General features: G+C 43.8%; 1 protein-coding gene across 1 annotated transcript in view; it reads right to left on the reverse strand.

Annotated features, from left to right (window-relative positions):
- Positions 1-4801: 4801 nt before the first annotated feature.
- Positions 4802-26883, reverse strand: part of EHD2 (EH domain containing 2) — a 128162-nt gene continuing 106080 nt past the window's right edge. The window contains exons 4-5 of the mRNA XM_033955191.1: positions 10747-10911; positions 4802-7167 (exon numbers count right to left, since the gene is read on the reverse strand). Of these exons, the coding sequence (XP_033811082.1) occupies positions 6631-7167; positions 10747-10911 (702 nt within the window). The 3' untranslated portion in view covers positions 4802-6630. The remainder of the gene's footprint in view (positions 7168-10746; positions 10912-26883) is intronic.

The raw sequence follows: 26883 nt of genomic DNA on the forward strand, positions 1-26883 counted from the left end.
CAATATTATTATTAAGGAAAGATTTATAAACTATAAATTGTCATTTCTTGAATAAGACATTAACTATTTTTTTCTGAGGCCCTCCAAGTACCTACAAATCCAAAAGGTGGCCCTTCAAACGGTTTGAGTTGGAGACCACTGATTTACACCAATGAAATCTGGTGTAAATGTTCACACCTATAATCAGGTGCAGATCTCCCTAATTCTGTAAAACTGTGTACAAATTCCATGAATGCCTCTGATGCACCCACGTCCCTGCTGTGGCTGTGCCCCTTTTTCTGAGCCATATGCAAAATTTATGTACAGATCCCGGCACCTAAAGATGCACATATAGATTTAAATGAATACCAATTAGCGCCAATAATTGACAATGTCCAATTAATGGCACTAATTGGCTCATTTGTCGATTATGTTGTGCATCCAAATTGGGTACATGCTCAACGTTGCCCATCTAGCCCAGTATCCGGTTTCCATTATTGGCCAATCCAGGTCACAAGTACCCGGCAGAAATCCAGATAGTAGCAACATTCCATGCTGAATCCCCAAAGAGTAGCAAGATTCCAGAATCCCAAAGACTAGCAACATTCCATGCTACTGATACTGAGGGCAGGGGGTGGCTTTCCACACATCTGTCTCAATAGCATACCATAGATTTTTCCTCCAGTAACTTGCCCAACCTTTTTTAAACCCAGCTACACTAACCATTATAACCATGTCATCTGGCAATGAGTTCAAAACTTAACTATTCATTGAGTGAAAAAAAAATCTTTCTTTCCCATAAGCTATTCATGGCATGGAGCTTATTTGCAGGGGGAACTACTGTAGGCTAAATTTTAGCCAGTTAGAACTGAATTCTGTAGTGATCAGATAGATTTGAAATCAGACCCCAGGAAAACTTCCAACCCCACCACTTACCCAGCTAATCTCCTCCCCCTCCCCCAATTTTACAAAACAGTAGTGCGTTTTTTAGTGCCAGCCACGGTGGTAACAGCTCCGACGCTCATAGGAATTCTATGAGTGTTGGAGCTTTTATCACCACAGCCAGCGCTAAAAACCGCGCTACAGTTTTGCAAAAAGGGGGTGAGGTAAATTTGTACGACTTGCAATTTTAAGAACACAAATTTAGCTGGTTCAAGGAGCCAAAGATTTAAAAAGTAAATCTATCAGAATAAAACCCAATCTTTGGTAAAAAAATTTTCGATATCAGCTCATGCGTTTCTGGTTTCATCATGTCACACACCAACTGCATTGTGAGAGCACTGGAGAACTGTGTCTATATAGGGGCATTTCTATTATATCTGACACAAATATTTAAACCACATGGGTGATGACTAAGTTTGAATGCAGTGTGTCTTTAGCCGCACAACCAGTTAATCAAATCCCTCTTTTAAGTGACAGACTCTCCACTTTAAGTAAGTTGGGCCTGAACTTTTCATGCAGTTCCTTTCGCTCTTGGGCTGGGATAGGACTCACTCTTGACAAAGGAGACCTCACAGAGGGTCCCTAGTGGTGGGAAAGAGGAAATGAGAACTTCAGATGTGAAACTGGAGGCGATGGAAGTTACAAAAGCTTCAGCTGCAGCTTCCTGCCCTTGATTGTGAGGGCATTGTTTAACTCTGGATAAATTCTTCCATGCCAAGGGCCTGGTGATGAGAGAATTGGCCTCTCCGGATGTTTAGTTAACAACTGCATCGGCATGTACCAACCGTTTCCCCGAGGGACCTCCGCCCACCTTTCCTCACCTCCAGTGGCCCTGTGTATTGACATATCACTGTGCAGTGTGCAGTTCCATTGATATATAGGGGGCTACCAGTAAAGCAGGGGGTGTTTCCCTCGCTCCCTGCCAGGCTGATAAATGCATAACTTGATTTTTCTGTGGCTCTGCTTGTGGAATGTTGCTGCTCTTCCCCCTCGGAAAATATGTTCTTAAGCCTCTGGCTGGAGTTCAGACTTTGAGTCATAGAAAGGAATGACTCACTTTATCCTTCAAATGTATACACACAAAGAGGAGAAAGAAACCAAGAGTTGAAGGGAGTGTTTTCCATAATTTTTTTTTTTTTCCCTGCTGTCACCCAACCCGATCCTCCACAGCTGTGATCAGGAGTGTTAACACCCAAGTTAACCATTCTCTGTTGCATCTTCACGTTCTTACAATGGAGATTGTATGTGTGTCAATATTTGCAAGGTGTTAAAAAGATTTGTACGGGTTGATATCCTAAGTGATTTCATGGCCAGAAGCAGCTCCTGACTTGTTAAATCACTTGTGTGGGGCTATCTGCTGATATTCAGCTGCACTTAGGAGCCAGCACTCCTGCGGTTAAGTGCCAGTATTCAGTACTTAACCGCCTAAGTTAAGCGGCCATATCAGATCTCATATAGTCCTTGTCTTTATGTGGTGTTGCTTAAGTGATTAAGGGGGAAATTTATCAACGGGCGCTGTGTTAGCGCTCACTAAACGCTAAAGATGCCCATTATATTCCTAAGGGCGTCTTTAGTGTTTATTGTGTGCTAACGTGGCAGTGCCCATTGATGAATTCCCCCCCCCTCCTAAATGCTGAATAAGGTACTTCACCACATAAGAGATAACTGGTTGCATAAACCTGAATATTCAGTGCTGGTGCTTAGACATGGCCCAGCATTGAATATCTCAGAATAATGCTTCTAGGAGCAGTGAAAGGTGTGGCCCAGTGGTTAGAACTGCTGCCAAGGTTGTGCGTTCAATCCTAGCCTGCTCCTTGTGGCTCTGAGCAAGTCACTTAACCCCTCCATTGCCCCAGGTATTACAGTTTGATTGTGAGCCTGCCAGGACAGAGAGGGAAAATACTTAGAAGTACCTGATTATTATTCAGTGTATTGTAAACTGCTTTGGGTGAATCTCATCATGGAAAAAAGTGATTAATAAATCACATTTTTTTAAAACCCCCAACACTGACCGTTGTATGTACCCTGTCATTTTTATCTGTCTTGAGCATGGCCCAGAAACATTTTCTTGTCTGCGACCAGAAGATACAGTTCCATACACATTCATGGTTCATAAATACATGTTGCCTTTATTGTAGGTCAATGCCATAAACACAGGATACAGAGCACTCTGTAGTCTGTTTAAGTTCACTGTAGTGAAGCTTCTACTTCCTACTTAGCCATGACATTTTTAGCCTTAAAACAAGTAGCAATAATAAAGGGAGAGAAAAAAAAAAGCGACAAGGTGATCAAGTGTAAGAAGGCGGCTCTTCTGGCCTTTCCCTTCAAGGAAATCATCATTCCCAAGTTACCAGCCCCACCCATGTCCTACTGTCTATTCTGGCCCTTGTAAAGCCTTTAGCTCTGACCTAACTCCGTACTTTCTGGAGCTATTTCATCGAATCCTTGTGACTAGCTCCTATCCTAATATAGTCTAGTCTAAAAACCTCTGGCCTGAAACAATGCAATAACCCAGAGCCTAACTGGCAGCCCAACAGATGGACTGCCTGGTCTCTTGAGCTCGTGTGTGAACTCCAGCTCTCCGATTCTGCATCTTGCACAAGACGTGACATTTTACTGCAAGGTCTTAAAAAAAACTGTATAAAGCAGCCTTAACAGGTCGTACTGGGGCTGAATGTTACGCGACCAAACAGTCTTTCATCCAGTGAAGAGAAAATTGACGTTGGACTGTCCTGGGTCCTCCCAGAGGAGATAAGAAGCCAGATTTCAGCTTTTTATGGTAATATACGAGTGTGTAGTGCTCTCAGAAGGGCCATATTAAATATAGAATATGAAATTTTTGAGCCAAAAAAAAATTCAGGCGCCTCAATTCCAGTCAGAGGTTTCTGAGGTCAAGTGAACACAAACCTAAGGTTTCCTGGTACCTTCCCATCTGCACTAGAAAATCTTTTCTTGCTAACTTCAGAAGTGCCAAGGATGGCCTGTGCAGAAGAGTAAAATTTAGCACCCTAGTGAGTAAGACTGAGGCCCAAAGAGTGAGATTTTTCCAATAGTGTTCCATTTTTCCAAAAAAGAAATAATCAAGGCATGACTAGAGGAATCAAGTGTATTCTACAAGGTACCTCCCGCCTCCTGTAACCTCTCTATAATGTCAAATTCTATCCGCTTCTGCAAATTTGCTCATTCTGATCTCAAGCACCCCTTAATCCCCACCAAGCAAACCTACACCCTCTGGCCCCAATCACTTTCCCCACCTCAATCACCCCCACCATCCTGCATTTCATTATTGCTACCAGGCTCTTCTGCACCATCCTAGGTCTGATCTCGGCAAGGAGGGACCTGAGAAACCTGGAACATGGACAGCAATCGCATGTGCAGACCATCTACAGGCAAAGAAGATGGCCTGCGCATGTGTCGGGATCGCTCAGTAGCGATCTGTGCGGTCAGTAGGGGGCATTCCTCCGATTGCCCCCATTTGAATATTTTCCCATCGTGAATTGGTCAACCCTGCACGGATCGGCCACGAATCGGTCACAATCGTGCAGGTAAATGAATCTAGCCCCAAGTGTATATAGGCCACCTATAATAAGACTCCCCCTCCCCACACCCATCACACCTAATAAGGATGTGCCCTGCAAAAAATACCCCCCCCCCCCTTTTTACAAAACTGTAGTGCAGTTTTTAGCGCTGGCCTTGACGGTAACAGCTCTGACACTCATAGAATTCCTATGAGCGTCAGAGCTGTTACCGCTGTGGCCTGCGCTAAAAACCACGCTACAGTTTTGTAAAAGGGGGGGAAAGTTTGATTAGTCTTCATTTTATGCAAAGGTTTTGTGATTTTTATATTTTTTTCATAGCTGTGTTTTTTGTGCAGATTGCATACAAGATCTTTTTTTATTTTTTATTTTTTGCATATCTAAATCGATTGCGCATATTAATTTGTAGGTATATGTGCCTACACGCAATTTGTGCTCGCTTAAAATTTGTAGGTGCCCACAAAATCATATCCCTAGGAGGTAATTAAAGATATAGTGATAAACTAAGAAAGAGAAGCACACACTAAACTGTATTTTGCAAGGCCAAAAACAGAAATGGAGTACACTAGCTAAAAGATGCATGTTAGCAGCTGCGTGTGCATAGGCTGTAGGTTCAGAGCATTGGCACCCAAGCATGTAGCAAAATCTTAACATACAAGATATATATACATGGAGATCTATGGAATGATACATCTCTGTCCAGCATGTACATGAGCAGAGCAGTTGGATAACTTGCTGGTTTTGGTTGAATTTGGATCAGCTCTGGCTGTGGCTGAATTGTGGGAGATGCATTGAATGACCAGGCAACTCAGCATATAGCAATAATTTGTACCCAGTCATAAGCATCAGCCTTTCAACCCAGTGCATTCTGGTACTAGTAGTCCTGTGTATCATTGGAAGAAAGCTGCAGGACCAACAAGAATGCTTTGCGGGAGGCGGCAAGATCGTGGACTACAGTATTTAACCTCTTTATTGCTCTGAGTTTCCACAGCACCACACAAAACTCTCAGTACTAATCTTTGGGGAATTTACACTTTGGGTCAACAGATTTAAAGGATACCTTACATGCAGCAGGTATTATCTGAAGGGCAAGGGAACTCTGAGATCTCCATAATCAATGAGTCTGGCCCTGAAGAAGACCATTCGCCCATGCTTGCGTTTGTCTTGAAAAAGGGCTAAGCAAAATGGATGGTTATGATCTTCACTCTCTACCCAAAACACACAAATGCATAATGTGTGAGGGTCACCAAACAAAAAAAACTTCTAAATGTGGAAGCTGACCTCAGTGGGATAACATCCCTTGGCAATGCTTCTCTTCATGTTCCATATGGGGACAATAAGCACTGGGAGGGTGTGGTCAGTCTTTGGCTTCATATGAACTGTTTGCTGTAGATTCTCTAAGACTTGTCTCTGGTAGGATGAGCGGGCAAAACTCTTGTGGCCACCACACTGTCAGTGTCTACTTTCTCAGTCCCTTCCTTCTACTTAACCACTTCCACGCTAAGTATTAAGAATGAGGACAGCTGATGAAACCTTTGTGCCCTATGATGGAATTGCTTGATGGTATATCATTTTCTGGATATGGACGGGCATGTCCAACGCTACTGCCATGAAAGCAAAAGAACAGAAGAGTTCTATAGCACCCTGGTTTACATTTTCCTGATTATTTTTAAATGAATATTTCATTCAACCTGGCGAGTTGCTATCAAGAAAGTTTCACAGCTATTGTTATTATGGGCTATGTATGAAGGGTTCTCAGGAAGTGTGGCATAGACAAGAGTGACAATATTACAGGATTTCAACATCCTATACACTAGAGAGTTTCACAGAGAACACAGACAGTTGAAAAGTGAAGAGCACCATAGCACCTCCTAGTTCTCACCACGAGTTTGTGGATGACTGTGTGGCTGTCATTGGCTCAAATCTAATAAGACCAACCTTTATTAGATCACAGCCAAATGAAAGGTTGCATTCTTATTGGCTGCATCTTGCACACCTTTCATCAGATAGAATTTAGTTGTTGTGAAAGCTATAAGCCTACATGGAATAATTTCTGGGTCTTTAAGGAATTTGTAAGTCATTTTACAGAACTGGAGGAAAATTTTGAAAAACTTTGCTCAGCCAGAAGAGCCAGTGATAATTGCTGTTAGGACAATATATTGGTACTGAGTTCTCACTCTGCTGAACCTTTCTGTCGTCTCTTGGATGGTGGGACGAGGTGCCTTGGCAGCTCTGTGGGAAGGCCATGACCCTCCAGCTTGACCTCAATCAGGTGACTGGCCAAGGCAAACTCTTCATCATCTAGCATGCCATCTCTGTCCACATCAGAGAGCTTCCAGATCTTCCCCAGTACTGAGTTGGGCAACTTGGTGGTAACCATCCAAGTCTTAGCTTTGGTACCACTGAGTTTGCCATCCATGGGGGAGAGGTTATAGAAGATCTCATCATACTTAGGCTTATCCTTCGTGACCACCCAATCTTCATCTTCCATGCCCTCGAATACCCCTTCAGTGATGCCTTCCACAAATGGGCCATTGTGGGTGCCATCAAAAGCCCCTCCTTGGACCATGTGATCAGAGGTATCCAGGTCCTCTTGACGCAGGAGAGGCATCAGCTTGGCAATGTCGGTTGTCAGCATCTCATCCAAGACCTCTATCATCCTGGGCTTCAGAGAATGGAACTTATTGAAGTCATGAACCATCAGTTGCTCCTGTTGGAAGGTCAAAGAGAGGTAAAGAGAACCATGGACCATGATGTTACCATGACAATGGCTAATAGAATGAAACTTGCTCTTAAGTGCATTTAACAATTACATAACATAACATCATATTTCTATACCACATAACCATAAGTTCAATGCGGTTTACAAAAATTACATAATCTACAAAAAAGGGTCATAGATAACTACTCGGACAAGTACTTATGGAAAAGATAAGTGTTCATAAGAGTGAGAAGTAAGTAACAGTGAACAAAAGTCTTTGTCATGAAAAGCTGCTTGAAATGAAAGCAGATAATCATGGTATTTCTTGCCTTTGCAGCCTTTAACTGAGGGAAATACAAACAGAGTATGTGATTTTCTAATATTTTTATGGGATGCAATTGAAAATCTGTCAGCTAAATAAAGTGGGGCTTGGCCACAGATGACTTTGTAACATATAATGCGTGCCTCCATGGGGAGCCAGTGCAACTCACAATAGAAAGAAGTTACATGATCATATTTCTTTAGACCATAAATCAGTCTTACCGCAGAATTGCCTACTAGCCATCACTCTTTGGAAATGTATAGATTACTTTCACCCCAGAGGTTCCCTTACAGCCCCAGTGAACCTGAAAATCAGTCCATCCCAAACCTGTAGCCTATATCTGGTGACCAGCATTGAATTTCCGGTTTAGATTTGGCTGGCCGAGACATAGCTAGGCCAATATTCAGTGGTTAGCTGGCTAAGTCTCAACAGTCAAAGATAGGCCAGCCTTTTAAGTGGCTCTATCTGGTCATTGAACTTGGCCAGCGAGCCTTTGAATATCGACAGTGACCATCTATATCACATGACTTAATGGTCACTGGCTAATCTACTAAGTCAGATATTTAGTGGGAAATAGCCATCTATATCCTGCTGAATATCATGGGATAGCTGGCTATGTGCTATTTAGCTGGCCAGGAGCTGTTTCTGACTAGATTAATGTGCTGTATATCGGGCCTATTATGTGTAGTTTTGAAAATGCAAAACTATCTGCACTGTTGCCTTTCCCACCTCTTTTCCTCCATATAAACACATGCTGTGCTTACTTTTACACATGCACAGGGTGAGCATTATCCTGGTGGCCAGTTTGCCCAGGAAAATGGCTTCTGGAAATTACCCTTCTTAGCACTTTAGAGAAAGGTTTATTATTTTTGAAGCCAGTGATAGCAGAGGCTACAACTGAGGGAGGACTGGGATACTGGATATTAGGTACAAAATTCTATTAAACGGTTTTTTATTTCATTAATTTTTAATTCTTCAGAAGAGCATGTTTGACACTTGGAATTTCAGGGCTTTTCTTTGTGTATATTTCCAGTTTCTGCTCCAATAAAGGTTTACAGGTAAAAAAAGAAAATTCTATATGTGGACCCTAATACTTGGGGTTACTAGATGTTCGGGAAAACCCAGACATGTCCTCTTTTTAGAGGACTGTCCAGGTGCCCAGAGGGATTTCCAAAATCCGGCAGTTTGTCCAGGTTTTGGAAGTCCCCCGATCTCAGGGCCATGTCTGGAGGGCGTCTGCACATGTTTGGACATCAACGCGATGATGTCATATGCATGCACGCATGTGCCTGATGTCAGTGCGTCGATGTCCGTGCATGCGCAGACGCGATCCCAAGCTTGGGGAGGTTCGTGTGGGGGTGGGCCATGGGTCCAAATTTTATGATTGTAAAATCTGGTAACCCGTGTGTTAGAATTCTGTAGATTTATGCAGCTACCCATTTAAAGACCTACCCACCTGGCATCAGGGCCAGCAATAAAGGGGGGGAGGGGGCAAACAGAGCAACTACCCTGGGAACCACAGCTCTAGAGGGCCCCTGTAGGCCGAGATATCCTTCCCTTCTTCCCACCCCATTCCGAAGCCCCTCGTCATCTTTTAAAATGCAAAGGAATCACTGGCACAGCAGCAACTCTCTAGTAGAGAGTTGCGCAGGGAAAGAAATCCCATCCATCTCCGCCCGTCCCCGCCAGGATCCTCTCTGTCCCCACCCGTCTCCGCCAGGATCCTCTCTGTCCCGTCCCCCCCCGTCCCCGCCAGGATCCTCTCTGTCCCGTCCCCCCCCGTCCCCACCAGGATCCTCTCCGTCCCCACCTGTCCCCATCAGGATCCTCTCCGTCCCCACCCATCCCCGCAAGGAATTACAGTGGAACCTTGGTTTACGAGCATAATTCGTTCCAGAAACATATATTAAAGCGAGTTTCCCCATAGGAATGAATGGAAACTCGCTTTGATTCGTTCCACCAAACCCCCCCACACACACACCCCCGAGGCTACCGGCGCTGCTCCATCACCTCCTCCCCCTCGAGAGAATGAGAGCCAGAAGGCCTTGAGCATGCGCAGAAGCTCAAGGCCCGGCCCAGGCAAGAGGCGGGAACTTGCTTTCACTCTCACAACCAGCAGAAGGGGTAAGGAGCGTGTTTGAGAGGAAGGGCGGGCGGATGGCACTTTCAGCACGGGGGTGCGATGCGGTTCTCGCGGGGGAAGGGGTGATCGCGGGGGGGGGGGGGGTTGCGATGCCAGTTAGAGCGGGGGGTAGGTGCTCGCATATCGGAACATGCTCGGTTTGCGAGGCAAAAGTTTGCTGAGTGTTTTGCTCGTCTTGCAAAACACTCGCAAACCGGGTTACTCGCAAACCAAGGTTCCACTGTATCTCCGTCCCCGCCCGTCCCCATAAAAAGCAGCAATTACTTCTGACAGGACCATCAATTTCAATTTCTTTTTTGTTTGTGCTGCTGTTTTCCTTGTGGAATCTCTTTGGTGGAACCCTTTTTTTGTTTTCTGTTCAGACAATTAACTTATAAACCCCCTCTTTTACTAAGGCTGACGTGTCCATTATATTATATGGATGAACCCTGCTTCCAAAGCCTTCCATCCCCGTGGGAGTCCCATTGGCTAGAGGGAGGTCCCTGTGGGAGTCCCGTGGGTTAGGGGGGATTCCAGCGGGACCCGCGGGATTCCCGCGATCCCCATTCCTGTGCAGACCTCTACTCTCTAGCACTACTCATGGATTACTCAATGCTATTCCCCTGCCGCAGTCTGCCAACCTGATGTAACTTCCTGTTTCCGCTTGGGTGGACCACAGCAGAGAAACAGTGCCAAGGAATCTGCGAGCAGTGTTAGAGAATCACTTCCTCGCTGGTGACCCCTTTGCATTTTAAAAGGTAAGGAGGGCTTCAGAACGGGGTGGAGAGAAAGAAAGGACGTCCCCACCCATGTGGGGGTGGGGGGCCCTGGAGCAGCTGATTTTTAAATGAAGAAGGATATGCTGGATAGGAGGGCATGTGGTGAACCTGGGGTGGAAGAAGAGAGAGGGAAGGAAGGAGAAGGAAAGGAGAGATGCTGGATGGTAGGGCATTTAGTGGGTGGAGAAATTGGGGCCAGGGCAGGGAGGAGAGGATTTAGGATCCCCCTCATTAGTTTCTGTCCTTGGCCCCAGCATGTCTAACACCAGTCTTGCCTGGCAGGGCTGTGTCATCTGTGCTTCTGCGGTGCTGCTGAAAGTAGTATGACTGGGCTTGCCCTCTTCCCCTTGGGGCTTAGAGCTCACCTGCATTTTGAAGCAGTCTGGGAAGTCTCCAGGCGAGATGTGATGCTCCAGCTGGATTTTGGCAAAGATAACAGGCAGCTTGGAGATGAGGTTTTTCTTCTTATTATCCTTTCCAAACACTGAGGGCATCTCCCTTTTCAGGTGACTGATGATATGAGCGTGGACCTGTGAATAAGACATGGCAGATGTTGGTAGAGACTCAGATTCTCCTTTTGCTCTGTCCCTCTCTGTTTCCTTACACTCTCTCATATTCCTCTGTGTCCCCCTTTTTTTTTTCCTTTTGGTCTCTTTCTCATTCTCCTGCCTTCCTTACCAGGATGACGGGACTAAAGCGCAACAGACAATCACGCGCGGACATATGAACAGAGAAAAATGTGCACAGGATATCAGCACGCCAGATTAAAAGTTACATTTAAAGTGCTTCCAAGGGGGCGTGGGGGGAACCCCATCACTTTACTTAGAAGTGTTGGTGCTGCCGTTAGGGGAGGGAAACCCCCCCCCCCCACACACACACACACTTACAGAGGAAACTAATTTTTCCTAAAACAGGGAAAAATTGCCCTTCCCTCTGTAATGTGGGGGTTACCCCCCTGAACCCTCCAACGTCAGCACCAACACTTCCAAGTAAACTGGGGGGTACCCCCTAACCTCCCCTTGGAGCTCTTTAGATTTAACTTTTAATCTGGCACGCTGACGTCCTGCGTGCATTTGTCTGCGCGCTTTCATCTATGAACCCCTTATCAGTGTTGTTTAAAGGAAAGGGTAAATGCATATTTTGATACTTAAGTAAAAGTAAAAAGTATAATGAAAAACAAATTAAAAGTTTACTCTAGTAAAAGTAAAAAAGTAAGTACCCAAAATAATACTTTTTGAGTAAAAAATAAAAGTACAGCAACTACAATGTCCGTTCATCAAGAATTCCTACCAGCTTCAGCTTCATCTTTGCTTTAAAGTGACCCGACTCATCTAACCAGTTCAAACACGGGCAGCTCCACTGTTTGAATGATGAGGTTTGCTGTATTTATTTATTTATTTGGTTTTCTTTTTTTTTTTTTTTATAACTCTTTATTCATTTTCAAACTTACAATAAGTGTGACATCAGTTCAAACAAATTAATAATAAATACATCACTTAATAATCATCATAGATACAATACATAAGCTCTTATCACCCCCCTTCCCACCCTTTCCTACCTTATAATCAAATATCATATAGAATATGTAGTAATAAAATACCCCCCCTCCCCACCTAACTATTAAACTTGAATTTGTAAATTTAAGGGAAACAAATTCATCTAAACAGTACAATACTTTGTTAATGGCTCCCACACATCTTGAAATTTCCTGAAACAACCCCGCTGTACTGCAATAAATCTCTCCATTTTATAAACATGACATAAAGAATTCCACCAGAAATTATAATTTAATCTACTCCAATCCTTCCAATTATACATAATTTGTTGAATGGCAACACCAGTCATTATGAGTAATAATTTATTATTGTTTGTAGAAATCTGACTTTTTGCTCTCGTTTCCATACCAAATAGCACAGTAATGCCACTGGATTATCTAATAAACAATTAATTTGGTCCCAAATTGATTTCCAAAAATTCATAATAAATAAATTTATTCAGTTTTCTATACTGTTCTCCCCAGGAGCTCCAGTTTACATGAATTTATTCAGGTGCTATAATCAAGCATTTCCCCCTGTCTGTCTTGGTGGGATCACAACTAGAGAATGGCACAGGGACAAATTTTTCCCCGTCCCTGCGGGAACTAATTTTCCCATCTCATCCCCACGAGTTCTTTTCTGTCCCTGCCCCATTCCTGCAAGTTCCATCCTCATCTGCACAAGCCTCAAACACTTTAAAATCATAAGTAGCAACATTCTAGAGCTCAGACTGTGATGTCATAATGCCTCATTGCACCAATGCCTGAGCTCCCTCCTCATCTGCACAAGCCTCAAATACTTTAAAATCATAAGTAGCAACATTCTAGAGTTCAGACTGTGATGTCATAATGCCTCATTCCACCAATGCCTAAGCTCCGTCCTCATCTGCACAAACCTCAAATACTTTAAAATCATAAGTAGCAACATTCTAGAGCTCAGACTGTGACTGATGATAATGCTTCATTCCACCAATGCCTAAGCTCTGTCCTCATCTGCACAAACCTCAAACACTTTAAAATCATAAGTGTTTGAGGTTTGTGTGGTTAAGGCAGAGATTACAGGAGAGGGGCAGGGACAGGTTCAGTGACAAAATTCGCAGGGACAGGACGGGGCAATTGAGTTCTTCTGGGAACGGAGACAAATTTGTCCTCATATCATTCTCTAAACTGCATCACTCTAGAAATCAAAATGTAAAAGTGAGCCAAGTAAAGGACAATCAAGCCATTGTGACATCACTGATGAGGTTGGCTCTTAGGCATTGGTGGAATGAGGCATTATGATGTCACAATACCAGCTCTGGTCTGGTTATCAGAAGCTGAAACTTTTCACACTATTTATTTATTCAGTTTTCTATACTGTTCTCCCAGGTAGAAAATGACACGGGACAAATGTTTCCCTGCCACCACTGGGAACTCATTTTCCTGTCCCATCCCCATGAGTTCTTTTCCTGTCCTTGCCCCATTCCTGCAAGCTCTGTCCTCATTTGCACAAGCCTTAAACACTTTAAAATCATAAGCATTCGAGGCTTGTGCGGTTAAGGTAGAGCTTACAGGAATGAGGCAGGGACAGTGACAAAACTCATGTGGACGGGTAAATTGAGTTCCTGCGTGGACGGAGACAAATTTGTCCCCATGTCATTCTCTACTCACAATCTATCTAATGTAGCTGGGGGCATTAAGTGACTTGCCCAGGGTCACAAGCAATAGTGTGGGTTTGAAACCAAAACTTCAGGGTGCCACACTCTCCCCTTTTGGTATTTATCAGTACTCTCCTCCTCCCCTACCAATTCCAGACTTTGTTCCTTTCATCTCGCTGCCTCTTAGGCCCGGAACAAACTACCCGAGTCCATGCATCACATCCTGTCCCTTGATCAAAAGTAGGCTGAAAACCCACCTCTTTGAAATAGCCTTCAACTCTTAACCTTACTCCCCTCTGCTCACCACCCTAACCAGTAGCTTACCACCCCCCACTAACTGCATCCCTAATACCCATAGTAATGGCAGTAATAATAATAATAGTAGTAAGTGGGCTGAGATCCTGGTGAGCTGAGTTCAATTCCCACCACGGCTCCTTGTGACCTTGGGCAATTAACCTGACTCCATGGCCCCAGGTACAAAACTTAGATTGTCAGCCCACCAGGGACAGAAGAAGCACCTGCAAAGAATGTGTACAGAGCCGAGTATGCAATTCCGCTGGGCGTCCCAAAGTACGGTACATGATCAGGCAGCTTCAAATGGTACACAATGCAGCAGCAAGATTTCTGCCGGGAAAATCGAGGCAGACAAGTGCAAGGCCGCTACTGAAAGAGTTACTCTGGCTCTCGATTGAAAGCAGGGGGAAATTCAAGATCTTGTTGCTGACACACAAAAGCCATTCATCTCTCGGAACCTCAATATCTAGCGCAGGACTACATTACCATAACACCAGCACGCGCTCTGAGCTCGAGGCAAGACTCCCTGTTGGAAATACCCTCCTTCAGAGACATCAAATATAAATAGGACAAGAAGGGTCTCAGTGATGGCTCCAAAGTGGTGAAACTCCCTTCTGAAGGAATTAAAACTAGGAAAGAACACCGGCGAGTTCAAGAAAGGGATAAAAATCATCCTCTTCACAGACGACTTTAACTAATAAAGCAACATAGAGGAGAAAGCTGGCTTGTCCCCATTAGGAACACAACATAGAACATGATACAGGTATTATGTGTGCAAATAAGTAGGATTTACTATATGAACATAGTACATGATACTAGTATTATATGTGTGTATATGTATATGTAGGATGATTGACTATAGTATGAAAATGTCCGTATTGAAAACCATCTCAGAAAACACTAACTCTGCATTGTAACACCATTACAGAAGCTCATGTATTGTAACACCATTACAGAAGCTCATGTATTGTAACACCATGATAGAAGCTCATGTATTGTAACACCATGACAGAAGCTCATGTATTGTAACACCATGATAGAAGCTCATGTATTGTAACACCATGATAGAAGCTCATGTATTGTAACACCATTACAGAAGCTCATGTATTGTAACACCATTACAGAAGCTCATGTATTGTAACACCATGATAGAAGCTCATGTATTGTAACACCATTACAGAAGCTCATGTATTGTAACACCATGATAGAAGCTCATGTATTGTAACACCATGACAGAAGCTCATGTATTGTAACACCATGACAGAAGCTCATGTATTGTAACACCATGATAGAAGCTCATGTATTGTAACACCATTACAGAAGCTCATGTATTGTAACACCATGATAGAAGCTCATGTATTGTAACACCATTACAGAAGCTCATGTATTGTAACACCATGATAGAAGCTCATGTATTGTAACACCATGACAGAAGCTCATGTATTGTAACACCATGATAGAAGCTCATGTATTGTAACACCATGACAGAAGCTCATGTATTGTAACACCATTACAGAAGCTCATGTATTGTAACACCATGATAGAAGCTCATGTAAACCGCTCTGAATTGCCTCCCCAATCATTAGTAGCGGTATAGAAGCTTTTGGTAAACAACAAACAGAAACATAGCATCACGCTATAGAAATGATTAGTAGCGGCAACAATAGCAAAATCCTGTTCCCAGTTTTGCTGTATCATTTGGTTTGCTGAGGACTTGTCATTTAGATCTCCCTTCCACTTTTCCACTTCTCCCTGCGTATTCGAAGTTTCAGCAATCGCTGTTTCGATTATTCACGGTTTTTAGCTTGCTGGCTCCTCCCCCCCCCCCCAATTAAGTCAGCTTGCATAGGGAAATCGCCAATTTCAAGCGTTTACAGAGAAAATCGCCAACTCCCGGCACTTTCTTCGCTGTGTTTTGCCTCTCCTTCAGGAACAGGCCAGGCCTTCCACCATGTTATTCGTGGTTTCACCATATTGACGATGGTTTTTAATAGAAAACAGCAAATAACATGAAAAAGTTATTCATGGGTTTTCTATATTCGCGGGTCTGTTAATTCCTGATCATAGCGAATACGGAGGGAGAAGTGTACTTTTTTTTTTTTTAACTTTTAATTGCAAGCATCAAATATAACCAGGTCAAAACTATTACTTCAGCAAAAATAACAAATGTAATCCTGTACTTCTTTACAAGTAAAAGTTACATTTCCTTTCCACCCCGCTTTTATCAAGCTATGCTCGAGGATTTTCTAGCGTAGGCCCGCGAGGTAAGTGCTCCGATGCTCATAGGAATTATGTGTGTGTGTCGGAGAATGTACCGCGCCGGCTCGCGCTAAAAACCTCTAGCACAGCTTGATAAAAAGCTTCATGCACAGATTCATGCAACTCTTGCTAACTAGCACCCCCCCTCCCCTCCCTCTCTCACCACCTGCTTTTGGGTCTCTGTATCTACAGTATTCCCCCGCGAATTTGCAGTTCGTGAATCACGGACTCACTCATTCACGGTCTGCTCCGACCGCCTCTTCCTGTAGTATAGTTTGGCTACACCAATCAGGAGCTGCATGTCAAAGCAGCTCCTGATTGGTGTAGCCCGACTTTACTACAGGAAGAGGTGGTCAGAGCAGACCACGAGTGATTTTTTTTCACCCGCTGGCACTCAAGCTGCCCTCTCCTGCCTCTCCTGCCTTTTGACAGGCGAAAAACCACATTTGCGGTTTTTCTAAATTCGTGGGGGTTCCTGGAATGGAACCCCAGCAAATTTCTGGGGAGTACTGTATATCTGTACCAGTTATCGAAAGCTGTTCACTTACTTGAGTTCTTTTTTTTTTTTGGTCATATTACCTTACCATGATTGTATTTGACACTGACCTTGTCACGCTCCTAAGTTATTTGTACTTGTACCCTCACCTCTCATGTACGGTCTTCTACTTAATTCCTGTTAACCACATCGAACTTCACGATGCATTGCGGTATACAATGGGTGGCGGCGGCCAAAAAAGCAAATAGGATGCTAGGAATTATTAAAAAAGGGATGGTTAACAAGACTAAGAATGCTATAACGCCCCTGTATCGCTCCATGGTGCGATCTCATCTGGAGCATTGCGTTCAATTCTGGTCTCCTTATCTCACGAAAGATATAGTGGCGCTAGAAAAGGTTCAAAGAAGAGCGACCAAGATGGTAAAGAGGATGGAACTCCTCTCGTATGAGGAAAGACTAAAATGGTTAGGGCTCTTCCGCTTGGAAAAGAGATGGCTGAGGGGAGATATGATTGAGGTCTATAAAATCCTGAGTGGAGTAGAACGGGTACAAGTGGATCGATTTTTCACTCCGTCAAAAATTACAAAGACTAGGGGACAGTCGATGAAGTTACAAGAAAATACTTTTAAAACCAATAGGAGGAAAATTTTTTCACTCTGAGAATAGTTAAGCTCTGGAATGCATTGCCATAGGATGTGGTAAGAGCGGATAGCATGGCTGGTTTTAAGAAAGGTTTGGAAAAGTTCCTGGAGGAAAAGTCCATAGTCTGAAAGACACGGGGAAAGCAACTTCTTGCCCTGTATCGGTAGCATGGAATGTTGCTACTCTTTGGGTTTTGGCCAGGTACTAGTAACCTGGATTGGCCACCGTGAGAACAGGCTACTGGGCTTGATGGACCATTGGTCTGACCCAGTAAGGCTATTTTTATGTTCTTATGTTATGTTATACAACATTGCTCCTCCCTCTGCATCTCTTTCATTCCTCTCACAGGCGGCTCCTGTATAAATGGAAAATGTCCCTTTGTGAGAAAGGGGAAACAGATGTATGGATGACTGCAGATTCGTTTATATAGAAAGCTAACGGTGCACACAGCCATGTACAAATTGCATACAGAAACGACAGAAATCCACAAAGAGAGAAGACAAACTAAAGATGAAGAGGACCGGAGGGGTATCAGACAACCCGACACTCAATACTAGAGTGTTGGGAGCGAATCCTCATTTAACCCCGCGGTGCCTCCACCACCTTATTATGCGTATTATTTTTTGATTATTCTTTGTATTTTGACTAAAAAGCTCATTGATTTACTATTTGTAAGGCCTTTAAGGTTACTTGTATTTCATGCCAAATAATTTAACATAACTTAGCTTTGCTTTTCATTTGCTTTCATTATCAGCAAAGTACTTCCCCCAAACGCCAACGCGTTTCGATGTCCTTTGTCAAGGCGACATGGGGAGCTGAAAATAAAAGAACAAACCATTACCCTACAAAAGGGATACTCTTACATACCATATTAAGCCCCCCCCTCAGCTGAATCTAAAAACTACTCACTTTAAAGTTAGAACAGTCACTGCATACCACCACCGGCTGCAAACGCACGCCGGGGCAGACTCACTCTGGGATTTAAATACCACCCACCTGGACCGCTCATCCGGGAAACACCCTCTGACCTAAGAACATTTACTTAAAGGGACCCGTACCTAATCATTCATCAAGAACACAGACTTAAAGGTCAGCCTGCGCTAACCAATCGGACGTTTCGTTAAGCCCCTTAGGGGACATGGAATCTAATACAAACATCCAACGGAGCTCACAACGTGCTGTGAGCTCCGTTGGATGTTTGTATTAGATTCCATGTCCCCTAAGGGGCTTAACGAAACGTCCGATTGGTTAGCGCAGGCTGACCTTTAAGTCTGTGTTCTTGATGAATGATTAGGTACGGGTCCCTTTAAGTAAATGTTCTTAGGTCAGAGGGTGTTTCCCGGATGAGCGGTCCAGGTGGGTGGTATTTAAATCCCAGAGTGAGTCTGCCCCGGCGTGCGTTTGCAGCCGGTGGTGGTATGCAGTGACTGTTCTAACTTTAAAGTGAGTAGTTTTTAGATTCAGCTGAGGGGGGTGCTTAATATGGTATGTAAGAGTATCCCTTTTGTAGGGTAATGGTTTGTTCTTTTATTTTCAGCTCCCCATGTCGCCTTGACAAAGGACATCGAAACGCGTTGGCGTTTGGGGGAAGTACTTTGCTGATAATGAAAGCAAATGAAAAGCAAAGCTAAGTTATGTTAAATTATTTGGCATGAAATACAAGTAACCTTAAAGGCCTTACAAATAGTAAATCAATGAGCTTTTTAGTCAAAATACAAAGAATAATCAAAAAATAATACGCATAATAAGGTGGTGGAGGCACCGCGGGGTTAAATGAGGATTCGCTCCCAACACTCTAGTATTGAGTGTCGGGTTGTCTGATACCCCTCCGGTCCTCTTCATCTTTAGTTTGTCTTCTCTCTTTGTGGATTTCTGTCGTTTCTTATTGGAATTTTCTCATATAGAAGATTGTGGAGTTGTGATCAAATTGCATACAGACATAACAAGCTAGGAATGGCCTGAATAAGATATGCACTGTATAAAGGGAAGCTCACTGTCCCTGAAACCACGTAGTGTCACAAGTTAGATCCTAATGGAGCCCTTCCAGCATTAGCCAGAAACAAGTTTCAAGTTCAAGTTTCAAGTTTATTGATTTTTGATATCCCGATCATAAAACAAATATCTGACCGGTTAACAATAAAAAAAAATTTTAAATAGGAGAGTAAGAACTAGTTATTGGTGTGTTAGAAAAATTAGCGAAAACATATTAGACATATACTGACAAACATGACTGTGAGGAGAAATGGGAAGGAAGGGAAAAGTTACATAATATTAGAGGAAATGAGATAGAGGGAAGGGATAGGACATGAAGGACAAGGGTGCATGGTATAAGAGATATGCGCAGAAATAAAGGAGAACTTTTGGGACAAGGATGAGTAAATAAGTGGATATAAAAGATTAAGATTTATTAAAGGCATCCTTGAATAGGAAGGTTTTAAGATTAGTTTTGAATTTAGTTAAATGAATTTCATCCCGAAGAAATTGAGGGAGAGAGTTCCATAATGTAGGGGGGAAAAAATTCAGCAAACATTTAATATTAAGTACAATTAAACCTCGGATTGCAAGTAACTTGGTATGCAAGTGTTTTGAAAGGCAAGCAAAACATTTTATTAAATTTTAACTTGATATACAAGCAAGGTCTTGCAATACAAGTACATACAGTATACACACATCGCATCATCACAACTGAGCCGATGGTTCTTCTCTCTCTCTCTCGCTCTCTGACACTGCAAGGTCATGCAATATGAATACATACAGTATTTTGTACTAAAGTTTCTGGGTTGTGGAATTTCCATTATTTCTTATGGGGAAATTTGCTTTGATATACGAATGTTTTGGAACGAATGATGCTCGCAAACCAAGGTTTTACTGTATTTGGAAACCTGCAATTTGATCTTAGAGAAAGGCTGATGGCAAGGGATGGCTTGCGGAATTGCTTCGGCAGGATGTGAAGTTAGAGACTTCGCCATCTCTCTCATTTACGGGCATTTCAGGGGCAGAGTTAGGTTAAATGCCGATGCTCAGCCCTTATCTTCAGAGAAGAGCGACAAGAATGATAAAAGGTATGGAAAACCTTTCATATGCAGACAGGCTGGAAAGGCTGGGGCTCTTCACCCTAGAGAAGTGGAGACTCAGAGGAGACATGATAGAGACTTACAAGATCATGAAGGGCTTAGAGAAGGTGGAAAGGGACAGATTCTTCAGCCTATTGGGAACTACAAGAACAAGGGGGCACTCGGAGAAATTGAAAGGGGACAGGTTTAGAACCAATGCTAGGAAATTTTTCTTCACTCAGAGGGTAGTGGACACCTGGAATGCGCTTCCGGAGGATGTGATAGGACAGAGTACATTAAGAGGATTCAAAGAGGGATTGGACAAGTTCCTGAAGGAAACGGGGATTGAGGGATATAGAAAGAGGTAGAGGTAGAATTAGGATAGAGGTAGAGATAGGATTATGAAAGGGTATAGAAAAAGGAACAATGGGGATTGAAAGACTTTTAGACAAAGGATCACTTACAGGTCATGGACCTGATGGGCCGCCGCGTGAGCGGACTGCTGGGCGCGATGGACCCCTGATCTGGACCCAGCGGAGGCAACTTCTTATGTTCTATGGATCAGGTAAGGCTCTAGCCCAGTGTCAACACTAAAGGGCACCAAAAGCCTAGGGCCATGACATCACCAGCCCATACGTTATGCTATAGGATGCCTCTTGAACACTCTCTTCCCTCCTCCAACACTGCTGCCTGGTCCTGAAAGGAGCTGGCTCCATAGGTCAGCTGCCACGGAGGACCAACATTAGCACCAGAGGAAGAAGGAGGGAAGGGCAGCACTTCCCTCCTCCCTCCTGAAGTTGCTGCTTGATATTGACACTGGTCTTTCTTCCTTGCGGCAGCTGGCCTTATGAAGCCGCATCCTGTTGGAATGGGCAGTGGCACCAGAGGAGGGAACTGGCTTGTGGGCGTGGGACATGGGGGCACCAAAACAGAAATGGTTCTGGGGCGCCATAATATCTTGAGCCAGCCCTGCCTCACCGCATAAGTAAACTCGCTTCTAACCCACCTTAGAGAAAAAAACTTCTCTTGACAGATTCAAGTGCTCCTTGAAAACTTTCCTATTTAAGGACGCGTTCAAAATTTAAACACTTTAATTCAGTCCCATCCAAACAGAACAATGCTTATTCCTTGGCCCTACACTACCTCCTCCAAAAGATTTTGATTTCCTTGTGCCCCCCGATCCCTTTCCTCTTTCCATTAGTGTTATCTCTCCTATAAACATTGTAGTTCTACCCTCCTTTTCCCGTCATGTTTCTGCTTGTAAAACGTCCATTTTTCATTACGTCTGGTTTTTTTTGTGTTGTTTTTTTATATATATATTTATTTTATTTAAACAAATTATGAAGAATAAATTATGAAGAATAAACCAAAATTTATTGGAATATTCTTTCACCTTTGAGGCTACAGCTTCATCAACTCATAAAGTTTCATATGGTATCTGTTGATTACATACACTCGATACGCGCCCCACCCGTTAACTCGGCAAACATCGATGCGATAATCGAGCTCGGACCAGACTCTCCGAAGCATATCCGGTGTGATCGCGTTCATAGCTTCAGTGATGTGTTCCTGCAGATCATCCATAGGTGCGGGTAGTGGAGGTACGTACACTTCTGTCTTTCACGTACCCCCAAAGGAAAAAGTCACAATCAGTAATGTCCGGTGATCTCGGGGGCCACTTGAGGAACACCTGGTCATTTTGTCGTGTTGCATTGTCTGAAGGTTGGAACTTCTGCACCAATTGCAGCTTATAAGGGTGAAAGTGCAAGCGACTGTGTAAGATCTTGCTAACCGTGCTTTTCGGGACTTGTATTTGCTGTCATCATTTAAAATCAAGGAGTGTTTTTGTGGGCACCCTGTGCTACTACTACAACTATTTACCATTACTATAGTGCTGAGAGGCATACACAGCGCTGTACTTTTAACATTCAATAGATGGTCCCTGCTCAGAAGAGCTTACAATCTAATTTATTGAATATTGACTTTACCGCCTCAAACTCCCTCCCCCCACCAAAAAAAAAAAAAAAAATTCAATGCCAAAGCCCAAACAGGGTCTGGCTTTGAATATCCAGGAATAATGCCGCTAGCGGTCAGTAAAACACTGACCCCAAGGTCCCTCTCCCCGTCCGTGCATATCAGCTTCTCTCCTCCCAGCATATACGGTTCCTTCCTATTATTAATCCCCAAATGCATTACTCTGCATTTCTTTGCATTGAATTTTAGTTGCCAGGCATTAGACAATTCCTCTAACTTTTGCAGATCCTTTTTCATATTTTCCACTCCCTCTACGGTGTCTACTCTGTTACAAATTTTGGTATCATCTGCAAAAAGGCACACTTTTCCTTCTAACCCTTCAGCAATGTCACTTACATACATATTGAACAGGATTGGCCCCAGCACCGAACCCTGAGGGATTCCACTAGTCACCTTTCCTTCCTTTGAGCGACTTCCATTAACCACCACCCTCTGGCGTCTGTCCGACAGCCAGTTTCTGACCCAGTTCACCACTTTGGGTCCTAACTTCAGCCCTGAAGGCTGAATATTGAGATCATAGTAACCTAGACCAAGCTCTCACACAGAGTTAGACTAGAGCTGAATTTGAACTGGGTATACAATGTTCACTCGTGTCATATAAAATCCTTTGCTTGTTTCCTCTTTCCTTTGCTCGGGTTTTTGTGCCTCCTTGGAGGCTGACTCAGGGTTCCCCAGAACCCTGTCTACGTTCTCCTCCTGCACAGGTCGATGGCAGCACAGTCCAGCATCCTGTTTTCCTGCCTTGCTCTGGAGCTGCACGTCAGGCCGAATCCCCAATGGCTTTCCTGGCCAGCATTCTGACGCACCTTTCCACTCAGCCCTAAATTATCCTCTGGAGACAGGAACCTCATGGAACATGGAAACATCCGTGCTTGGAAAACCTTCAGGAGTGCTGGATATAAATCTTCACTTTTTGGGATCAGTGCCCAAGGAGTACAACACATTTCCCAAGCCAGAGGGCAATGAATCAAAATCTGTTCAAATATTTCATCTGAAGAAGCTCGACTTTCCCCCACCTTACCTGAACGTCTCTGGTAGAACTTTGCTTTTCTTTGAATTATTTTTCTGCTGGAAACACACACGCCAGTAGCCTTTCAACATACGCCCATGCCTGCATTCCCCCATCACCCTAAGAAAAGCCCGAAAGCAAGACTGGTTGTAGCCAGTCTTATATGCAATTCCGTTAGAAAGGCATACAGGGACTAAATGTAAATACCAGTCAGAAAAGGAATTATATAGATGAATGAGAGACTGACTGGAATTTTTGAAGTTTTACAAACGATCACCTCTTGGACAGATACGTTTAACAGTGTGTAGCATTGTAGCATTGGGTCTCCTGAAGCAGAATTTTCGAAACGGGGCCGTGTTGAGACCCCCAAAGAGCCCTTACAACTACAAACTTTAAAGTTGGTACAGATAAGTGCATGGTATCATCGTTCCAATGAGCAAGAGTTGTGCATAATTATTTTGAACTTTTTTGTCAATTTAATAGAGTTTATTCAAACAATACTAGTTTTTACCAGTGGCCAGAAAGTGATGTTCTACAAAGCAAATGCAATGATTGGACGGTAAACTCTTGCCCCAAGGGGAGGTATCCACCTCCCTTTCAGAGTTTCACTTTTCTGAGCGTTTTTAGGAGTCATTTGCTCTCTCCCCACTGGTATTTAATACTACCACAGTCAGTCTCTCATTCATCTAGTCTTATATGCAAGGCAGCTCAGCCTCTGATGCACAAAAGGATTCGGGGGGGGGGGTGGGTGGGAGGGGGGCTTCTACCAATTGTGGTAGAAGCCCAGGTCTGGAGCTGCCAGTAGCTGTTTATGAGTGTTTTGTGTAAGTGTGTGCGTGTCCCATGCCTAGGGTCAGAGCGCAGCTGTTAGGCACGGGGACACACAGTCACACAGAACACACACAACCGTTGTTTCCATATTGCGTGTGTGAAACAACAAAAAACAACCCCCAAAGATAAACTTACCCGAGAGCTCTGGCGATCGGGAATTGTACCAGGCCTGCGCACAAAGGCTGCGCCTAACGCTCAGCTCTTGGGCACAGGCGTCAGGCACAGTTCATCCCCTTTTCACCAGGATGCAAATAGCATGCATATAATTTACATGCTGTTTGTGCTGAGCATAGCCCGGCAAATCAAAATTGCTCCCCACCTGGTGTTTTTTACGGTTCATAGTCATTTGCGCGCGGGACTTTGGCGCGCCGGCATGGCAGCGCAGACAAATCGGCGCAACACCCCAGCGCACCACCTAAAAAGTTACTTTTAAAGAGCTCCGACGCGGGGTGTAAGTGGGGAACCCCCTTCATACTCTTCGCGCTGCCGTTGGGGGGGGTTGGAACCCTCCATTATAGAGTAAACTTAACTTTTTCCCGATTTTTTAGGAAAAAGTTAAGCTTTCTCTATAATGTGGGGGGTTGCACCTCCCCCCCAACGGCAGCGCGAAGAGTATGAAATAAAGTGGGGGGGGGGGGTTTCCCCACTTACACCCCCCGTCAGAGCTCTTTAAAAGTAACTTTTTAGGCGGCGCGTTGGAGTCTTATGCCAAATTGTCTGCACTGTAATGTCGGCACGCTGAAGTCTCGTGCGCTTTTGTCCCGTCACCGTTTTTTATGGATTGGCTGAGGTTTGTGCTTCCTGCCCACACGTACTCTTTCTTAGGGTTACCATATTTTTTCCAAGAAACCCAAAACACATGATCCTGCCCTGTTCCACCTCCAGCCCCACCCATTCTGCCCCAGCCCTGCCCAGTTCCACCCCCATCCCAAGCTCCACCCTGTTCTGTCCCAGGCTCCGCCCCCACAAAGCCTCCTCTCTTTTTCTGGATGAGCTCCAGCCACGTCTGGAGGACCTGGAGCAGGTGCGGCCGGACAAATGCCGGGTTTTGGAAAGTCCGTCCGGGATCCCGGACAGTCCTCTAAAAAGAGGACATGTCTGGGTTTTCCCAGATGTCTGGTGACCCTAGACTCTTTCTTCTCCTAGGTCATATTCAAATACCAAGAGTAAGAAAACATTTGAAGCTTGTGAAAATCCCAACTGCAGTATCACCAACTCCTACAAAGAATCGGTACAGGCAGCACATCCCTGTGCTCTTCGTTGTTCCAGACTGGAGCAGCTCTGCTCTTCGGTCTCTCTTCAGATGGAGAGTGAGCTAGGGATTAGTATGGAAGCACAGGAAGATAAAATGACTCACCCCAAGTTCACATATGAAGAGTGACAGAGTTGAGGATTATAACAGATGTTTCGGATCTTTTCTTAACCTAATTCAGTGCTCTAAAGCACAATCCTAACACTTCCCCCACCATAAATGAAGACTTGTTTTTAAGGCTAATCTAAGATCTAATTTTATATGCAAAGTTAGAGGTAATCTTATAAAGTTATTTTGCATGTGTAGCAACATTTTCAGGGTAATTCTATAACTTTTTGATCATGGAAGGTAGGTACCTACTTTTCTTAATGAATTACTAGCAAAACAGGTGGGATATACATCTCTCCACGCTCTCCTCTGTGGCGTCCCAGCATCTGCCTTCTTATCTCTGAAGTCTGTCCCTCCCTTACACAAATCCCCGGCACCTGCAGTGACTCGGTTTTGCAGCCGGCAACAGCCCTGAAGACTTTCCTCCGATGCATCCCTCTCACTAACAACACTTCTTGTTTTTTGCCTGGCAGGTCACGGTAGAGGAAAGTCTTTGGAGCTGGCAGCATAAATGAGTCGCTGGGTTGTATGTAAGGTATACTGGGAAGGGACAGGCTTGAGATGCTGGGATGCTGCGAAGGAGAGAGGGGATAGGGCAGTGTGGTGTTGCCACTGGGTGGGCCTGAACAACAACAACAACAAATATATATATATATATATATATGGGTAGGCCTGTGCCCACCCAGGCCCACCTGTGGCTATGCCACTATACACATATATAACTTCGGTACAAGTACTTATGCCAGCCATAGAGCTTCTGTAAGTGTATATGCCTAAGTTCCAGAGATATGCACATAACTTTGTGCCCCACCCATGTCCCAGTCAGACTTCATCTATGTGTACACTTACCCTTCAATTATGCACTACATAAGATAGGTGCATATTTATAAATTAGCACTTAAGTGGAAATTTTGCAAATATATATACTTATATTTTGATATTCGAATGGTTTATGCTTGTATCTGGTACTTGTATCTTTTGAGCAGGGACTGTCTCTTCTATGTTTTGATATAAAGCGCTATGTATGTCTAGTAGCATTATAGAAATGATTAATAGTAATAGTAGTAGGTGTCTACTTTATAGAATTAGCCCCTTTAAGGGCAAATCTATAACCTAGGTACCTATATTTATGCAATATTGAAAAGGATCTAGGTGTCATCGTTGATTACATGTAGAAATCATCTAATAAGTATGCATAGGAAAGCAAATAGAATGTTAGGAAAGGAATGGAAAATAAAAATGAGAATGTTATAATGCCTTTATATCGCTCCATGGCCGGACCTTTAATACTGCGTGCAATTCTGGTCACTGAATCTCAAAAAAGATATAGTAGAATTAGAAAAGGTAGCAGCG

The sequence above is a fragment of the Geotrypetes seraphini genome, chromosome 8 (assembly GCF_902459505.1).
Source record: "Geotrypetes seraphini chromosome 8, aGeoSer1.1, whole genome shotgun sequence".
NCBI classification, from domain to species: Eukaryota; Metazoa; Chordata; class Amphibia; order Gymnophiona; family Dermophiidae; genus Geotrypetes; species Geotrypetes seraphini.